Source organism: Fukomys damarensis, unplaced genomic scaffold, assembly GCF_012274545.1.
Source record: "Fukomys damarensis isolate Sample0158 unplaced genomic scaffold, DMR_v1.0_HiC HiC_scaffold_35, whole genome shotgun sequence".
Classification (NCBI taxonomy): Eukaryota; Metazoa; Chordata; class Mammalia; order Rodentia; family Bathyergidae; genus Fukomys; species Fukomys damarensis.
The window spans coordinates 27,457,329-27,465,637 of NW_022900947.1; the positions used below are offsets into that span (position 1 = coordinate 27,457,329).

At 37.5% G+C, this 8,309-nt stretch overlaps 1 protein-coding gene across 2 annotated transcripts in view; it reads left to right on the top strand.

Annotated features, from left to right (window-relative positions):
* Positions 1-8,309, top strand: part of Dthd1 (death domain containing 1) — a 106,113-nt gene that overhangs the window by 63,274 nt on the left and 34,530 nt on the right. For both annotated transcript variants that reach the window (XM_019205985.2, XM_010613698.1), the window contains one exon: positions 1,124-1,368. In XM_019205985.2, the coding sequence (XP_019061530.1) occupies positions 1,124-1,368 (245 nt within the window). The remainder of the gene's footprint in view (positions 1-1,123; positions 1,369-8,309) is intronic.

The following is an 8,309-nucleotide window of genomic DNA, read 5'->3' on the forward strand; positions in this document are numbered from 1 at the left end:
TTTTTTTTTTTTTTTTTTTTTTTTTTTTTTTTTTTTTTTTTTTTTTTTTTTTTTTTTTGGTATCAGGATTGAACTCAGGCCCTTGTGCTTGCAAGGCAAGTGGCGAAACCACTGAGCTAAATCCCTGGCCCCTGTTTCTTCCTATTTTAAATATAAGGAAATTAAAGTTTCAAAAAATATGAAAGGATTAGAAAAATGGTAGGTGCAGAAAATGATGATGGCTGGACTTGAATCTAGATCTTTCTTTCCAAAATATGTTATCATAACTGCTACATTTATAGTCCTATACATTTTGCAAAGGTAAAGACATATACTGCAGTGCCCCTTCTACTGTTAGAATACCAGAACAAAACATCTAGATTGTCCTTGTGAAAGACCTGGAAGTGAAAGATTGTCTTCACAAAAGCATCAGTATTTTCAGTAAGGAATCAAAACCTTTATTTATATAATTATTTTAGAAGCATCCATCACATTTTCTTGAAAGTTTCAATAAGAAAAATCAAAAAGCTAGTCCATTTGAATGTTGTGAAACACCAATATCCGTTTCTGCAAGAGAATGTTTTATTTCTGTGCTAGTCAATAAGGTAGCCACCTGACATGGGGCTATTGAGCATTTTAGATGTGGTTAGAGTGACCAAGGAGTTGAATTTTAAATTTTAGTTAATTTTAATTACATTTCACCCTAACTGAAATAGCCGTGCTATAGGAAAGTGCAGTACTAGAATGTCTGTTATGAGGATATGAGTATGTAAAATATGATAGGAAGAGTTAGAGCAAAGGAAAAAGTTCATTCTTGAAGCATGAAGATAATTTTCTAAACACTGAGAGAGCTGATTGTTTCTAATAGTTTCTTGTTCCAGAAAGATGGGGGAAAATGGGAAATGGAAAATTATTAGATGTAGGGGCAGCTAAAAATCACAGGACCAGATTGAAGATGAAAAATCTTTGTAGTAATCAACATTCTCAATTTCTTGCTGCTTTGTCAAGTTATGTTTTGGTAAGAAACAATAGCACATGTTAAAAGAATACTTTGTATTTCAATATGAAACGATTGTTTATGTTTCAAAAACTAAGACAAAGTGATGTGCCTTAATGGTAACAAATTAATTTTATTTCTACTTAGGCAATGGGAAGGATTATGGAAAAGACCACAGGCTTATTTTTCACTTACAAAGGAAGACCAGGCTGGAACTTCAGCTCAAAGAAGTGGATGAATTTGGAAACTATAGCTGCCCTCATTATAAGGGGACAATTGCAGTTTATATAATACCCAAGGAAAAGATAACTTCTAACTTGGATCCCTCTTTTGGACTTAGTGAAAACCATTACCAGTTGCCAATTTGCAAATTACCACTGAGGTTGCCAAAGGTAAGCTCTTTTACTTTCTTAATTACTATATTTTGTTAATTCTTTATAATGCTCCACCCCTACCTGTTCTGCAGGCAAGTAGAGACATAAAGTTAAGAAGAAAGGTAACAATAAAATTGAAATGGGATGAGTAGACAGGCCTAGCTTTGGAATTTTTCCTTTTTCATATATGTTTTTCTAACAAGAGCAATTCAAATCAATCTGTTCCTCCCAGTGTGTTTTTTATGAGTATGGAAACAATGCTATTCATTTTCTGGAGCAGTATCTGAGTGTCTGAGAAATCATTTATGAAGGTAATGAATACATTTCAGAGCATATTACTTTACAGAAAAATCATGGTGATTAGGAAAATGGCAGGAAAATATTTTCACTGAGCCTTACCAAATGCCATGTGTTTGATTTATGAGTTAATTACTCTTACTTAAGAGTTTTATTTTAGTCAGAAAGTAGTATTATTTATTCAAACATATCAAACATACCAATAAACACATTTTATTCCCATATATATTCAATTGCTTTCCAGGACTTGGTACATATAAACTATTTTATTAATGTGTACTATAATTGAAATTGCATTTTATTACTCCCTAAGAAAAACAAACTTCTTCTATAAAGAAAGGTAAAATCATTATTTTCTGGCTTACACTTTTTTGTCTAATAATTAGCAGAAGTGTGTTTTCCATAGATAAACCTTGTATTGATTTTAAGTTAATTAGCAAAATAAGTAATTAATTGACAAATATTAATTGAGCTTCTGAGATAATGAATGTGTTATGCCAGGCATTATGATAAATACAGAATGTAGAGGACAATACATGCTCTGGGATGCACTGTTCAGAATGGTGGCTACCATCCACACATGGCCATCACAGAACAATTGAAACATGGCTCCTATGAAATGAGGTGTTCTAAATATATATAATTTCATTAATTTATACTGATTACACGGTAAGTTTTATAATATTCTGGTCATATCTGGTTCAACTGAGTATTATTAAATTAATTTAAATTGCTATTATCTTTTATGTGTCCACTAGAACATTACAAGGGTCTCAAATTGTATATCTCTGGAATAGTACTTCTCTAAATGAATTTATAATCCAGCAGGGCATAAAAACGTACATAAGATTATATTACACGATAGTAACTGATTTTAGTATGATACATACAATGTATTAATAGCTGGTCAGAAGACAGAAATGGCTTTTTTGGAAGCTGCAAACTGGAATTTTTGTGGTGATTGTGGCATTTTAATCTGAGCTCTGTAAGTCTGTAAGAATTTGGCAAGTGAATATGAAGAAAAAAAAGAAAGAGTGCGGAAATGTCATGCATTTGATGGAGATGGTAGGGATAGTTTAGCAGAAATGCCTACAAATTTGTACTTCATGTAACAACTATTATAATGACTTTTCCTAGGCCAAATGCCTTTCAAGAGTTTTATATGTGTTGTAGCATTGACTTGTCACAAAAAATCCTGCAACGCATCATGTCATTGAAGCTAGGCTTACTGCAGAGAAGCAGGCTCCTAGAGACATTAACTATTTACTAGCTGGCTTGAGGGAGAGCTGGGGGTTCTTGGGAGCTTGTGTAGAGAGAGTGGCGGAGTCTACTAAACCAGTGGTTTCCCAACTTCTTGTCGCCAGGGACTCATGGAAGACAATTTTTCCATGAGTCAGGGGCACAGGTTTGGAACGATTCAAGTGCACTACCTTTATTGTGTACTTTGTTTCTATTGCTATTATTACATTCTACACTTCATTGTTGCCTTAGCTTCTCATTGGAGCACCTGACCTAGATCTCTGGCTGACTTACTTCACAGTAAGTAGTCTGCACTCCTGTGAGATTCTAATGCCACTGCTGATCTGACAGGAGGTGCAGCTCAAGTGGTGATGTGAGCAGTAGCCAGTGGTTGTAGACACAGGGGAATTGCTCTCCTGCTGCTCCCCTCCTGCAGAGCACCCAAGTTCCTACCCTGCCAGCAACCCACGTCAGTCTGCGGCCCAGGGCCTGGGGACCGGTGCGCTAAACCACTGATAATGAAAATAACGACATTTTCATAATAGCATAACCATGTTAGTGCATCCCCACTCTCAGTTTCCTGCTTTCTTCCTTCTGATAGTTACATGGCTGAGTATTTTTTAGTTTTAATTGTGTACTTAGTTATTTTAGCTTTATTTTATTTTAAATTAATACATAAGAATAGTATGATTTGAGCTAGGTTGTAGCTCAGTGGTACAGTGCATGTTTAGTGTAGGTGAGGCACAGTGTTCAATCCCCAAAACCAAAGAAAGAAAGAAAGAAAGAGGCTCAGTAGGATGTTTTGATTCTGTATGCAATGTGTAGTAATCAAACCAGGCTAATTAGCATATCTATCGCCTCAAACATTTCAAAATAGCTAGAAGATTTTGAATGTTTGCCCAAAGCTGGCTATTTGAGGTCTCAGTCTCTATGTCACTTGTCAGCCTTATTCTCCCATCTCCTTATCTAAAGTCACCCTCTTTGTATTTACTTCTTAACACTCGTTCTTAATTCAAATGATTAGATTTATTTATTGGTTCAAATACATCCTCTGTGTCTTTGCTGTCTAGCAAAGCAAACCACATGCATGAAGGACCTGGCCACCCTGTCTGGCTCTGTCTTTCGGGTGAGAACAATGCCCGGCACAGAGCAGGCTCTCAGTGGTAGTGACTGGATGAGTGATAGGAAGGCCACAGCTCACAATAGGTTAAAAGTTGGAGAACTGTTGGCTGAAAGGAATGCTCACATTTCCTCAGGTGGGTAACAAACCCTAACTGTCAGGCTGAGGAGCTGACTGGAGTAGGATGAAGGTATGGAGAAAGGAAATACCTACGCTCCAGGCAGCTCGACCGGGTACATCCCTCCAGAAGGCTCTGAAGTGTTCTGTGCTGTGGAGCGATTGGAGGGGGAGAAGTCGACACAGGCTGTTGGAATTGTCTGGCAGGAGGTGGTCAGATAGTGGCGGACAATGGAAAGGAAGGCCCTTATGTTAAACAGGCCGGATTTGCTTTCCATAAATGTGACACAGACGTAGGTGTCAGTAATCTGTGTTTTTGTATCAGACTCTGCGAGCCAGTTACCTGAATTGGACAAGCTAGATAAATTAGGGTGTACATCTATTTTCCGCAGGGATAGTGTATGTGAGTGTTTGCCAAGTATATCCCATAAGCCCTTTCTGGTTTGATTCTAGCCCATCACTGCCTATCTGCTGGTCTGAGTAATTCCTACTGTCCATCCATCCCTAACATCTCACCTATGTCCTCCCCAGGAGTTGGGCCTTCCTTGACTTCCTGCTCTATACTGAGTTAGGTGTTCTGGTATGAACAGCTCCAACATTCTGTATGATTTCTACCATTGTAGTTATCACATTTCCTTATAATCACTTGCTTGTTTTCTTCCCACTACATAAGTATTATTATTTTTGTTTTTGTTGTACTGGTGAACCCAGGACCTTCGCACTGGGCTACATTTCCAGCCTTTTCTTATTTTAACATAGATCTTACTGAGTTGTTCATGCTGGGCTTGAATTTTCAAGTCTCTGTCTCCCAGGTTGCTGGGATTAGAGATTCAAACTTGTTTTTATTGCCTTCCTCAGGATCTTCTCAGATGTTTTATTCCTAATCACTCCTCCCCATGATGTGTGTGTGTGTGTGTGTGTGAGAGAGAGAGAGAGACAGAGAGATGAGGATTGAATGATTGAACCTTATTTACTTTGAGACTGGGTCTTGCTGGGCTCAAGTTTTCGGTTCTCTTGCCTCAGCATCTTAGAGTGCTGGGATTATAAGAGTGTATTACCATACCGGAATCCCCATGACATTTTAATACCACAAATGTACAGTGCATGTCTTTATGTATGTGGTGCATTTTCATGATTTATATATTAAAAGAGAAAGCTTCTTTTTGTGTTTGTTTTTTGCTGTTTTGTTTTTGGTCTTACCCAGCTGAGTCTTCTCTCCTCCAAGGCATTACTGTCTTCCCAGGTTGTAACACAGGCCTGAATAGGACAGGCTCAGGCACTGTCTTGCCCAGCTTTACAGGGCAGTGCCAGGCACACAGTATGTGCTTGGTGAATATATGTGAATGACTGCATGAGTGAGGTAATTTCTGTAAATATAAAAATTGCCCACCCTTGACACTGATAATCTTGAAACTACATTGGGATGTTTAAAAATAGGACATTTTAAACATCTGCTCCTCATCGTAGATGAATCTGCTGCCGATATGCCATCTGTACTTTCATTTTCTCCCAGATGGGTTCGCACAGGGCTTTCCAGATTCACTCTCATAACCCCTTTTTGTGCCCAAAAATCTTTGCAAATAATTTCGCCAGGGTTGAGAAAGAATTTGTGGCTGTGAAAACTTTTTTCTTCTTTTGTAACTAGCATATCTCAATGGGAATTGAAACCATGACCTTTATTTTTGTGAGAACAAACTTCTTCCATAAAGTTCAAAATTAAAAAAAGACTCCATCTCAGCTTAGTTGTATTAGAATTGCTATATTTCAGGAAATGGAAGTAGCCTTATTATAGTAGCTTGCTATTAGTGAACTGAACGTGGCATTATTCATACATTTATACATGTAGCATAAATTAAATGAAGGTATCTGTAAATATTCTAAGTTCTCCACCACAGAAGACAAAATCTTAAAAATAGAAATACTATTTTTTTATAAATAGTAAAAGTATATTAGAATAGTAAACATTACTTAGAGCAAATTCAATCCAAACACATTTTTTCCTAAGGAATCCTCATTGAAAAGATGGTTACATACAGACTTTCACCCCAAAGCTAGACAATCCTTATTTACTTGGTTTGGGAGCTAGGGAGATTCTTTACAGGATAACTACAGGCTGAATTTGTCTTGTATCTTTAAGTTCATAACTTTAAAAAAATGTGACACAAAGCATCTCAAAGATATTATTGTGGATCACCAGGAAGTAAATATTTGTATATGTATACACAGACACACACTGACACACACATCATTATATATTGCAATGTTAAGGCACTGTCTTATTTCCAAAAGACAAGAAGACACTTTGTATTTTTTACTCAGTATTTGTGAGGACCTCTGCATCCTATACATCAGCCTCTATATTTCATTTATTCATATAATCTATACTATTTCATTCAACAAACACTTACTGTTCCCCAGGGCCCTGACACGTGTTTCTGCAGGTGTGGTCTTATCCTTCCCCTGCCTCTCTGCAGTCAGCTGTCCTTCATTAAGCCATCAGTCAGGTTCTATCATGCCTCTACTCCAGACCCCACAATGATTCCTAGTTTCGCTCTAAGCACAATCCTCACTCATCCTTCAGGATCCATCCCAAGACCCCCGGTGACACCTGAAATCATGGATTGCACTGAGTCCTATGTGTAACATTTTTTTCCTATACACACCTTTGATAAAGTTTATTAGGCACGGCAAGACAGTAATGATCATAGCTATCAATAAAATAAGATATATCGTAATCAATGTTGCTTAGATTTTTATGACTTATTTATTCCTGGAATTTTTCATTGTACATTTTTGGAGCACAGTTGACCATGTGTAATTGAGCTCACAGAAAGCAAAACTGCATAGCAGCGAGGAGGATGCTTGTAAAAAGGCCCTAAGTGAACTTGGTCTCCAGTGACTGTAGCACCTTCCTTCTCCTCCTTTCCTCGCTAATTCAACACTACAGGACAAGCTCCTGGGGCTGGTAAAACATGCTACATATGTCTCTGCTTTAGGTCTTTCCATTAGCGATTCACCCATCTGAAATGTCAGACACTTGCATGCCTGACACCTTTGCCTTCTTCAGTTCTTCCCCTTGTTTCTGAGGCCCACCCTGATGGTGTTCACTATTACAATATACTTCTACCCCCTCATTCCAATATTTTGGATTCTGTTTAACCTGCCCTGATTTTCCTTTAAATCCTTTATACCACCTATTGTCATTGATATGTTTATTATATTACCTCTAGCCTCCAACCAGTGTGTAAAACTTCCATTTCCTACCAAATTGCAAGTATTTAGAGCAGAACCAGGTATATGGTAGGTGCTCAACAAGTGTTTGTTGAATGAATGAGTGAATTCAGAATAAAGCTTGCACCTTCAATTCCAGAATCATGAATGAGAAAGTGAGAAGTGACAGGAAGGAATCCATCAGCATCAGTAAATAGAAAAAAATGGTAATATGTTCTTTGCAGTAAGATGGACAGGGAAGACCAACTAATGGAAATAACTTTTGGTCTGAGGCACAAGTGACCAGAAGCCCTTATCTCTACTTGTATGGGTGGGAAATATCAGAGTGAAAGAAACAGCAAATACTTAGGCTGCTGCGATGGGCAGTAATTTCAAGTCAAAAATGAAGAAGCTGGGTATGGTGATGCATGCCTGTAGTTCTAATAATTTGGAAGGCTGAGGCAGGAGGATTTGAATTTCAAGCTTGAAAAGCTGGGAAGCTTAGCTACCTAGTGAAACCCTATCTTGAAAATTTTTTAAAAGGCTAGGGATATAGGATATAAGTGCAAAGGCCCTGGATTCAATCCCTAATACCACAAAAAAGAAGGCCCCCATAGCTAATGTACACATCAGGGTTGTGAGACTGAAAAGACAGAGGGGCCCTGGTGACATCATATTGGTGCACGATATTCTGACAATGGCCACATCACCAATATGTGTGAAAATACATTGCCTCAAAGAACAACAGCCTTTCCCTAAGTCTTTCCTAAACTGTTCTTCAGACTGTCTCCTTTGACAAATGTTCAAGAAAATTTAGTTCATATTGTGTATATTTATACTTTGGCAGAAATGAGACAATTTTCAAAAACCAAACCAAAACAAAGCAAAGGAAAACAAAACAGAACTAAACCTCTCAAAGTTTTTTTTTTTTTTTTTTTTTTTGGTAAAAGGAAAGAAAAAAGGAGGAATTGGGGTG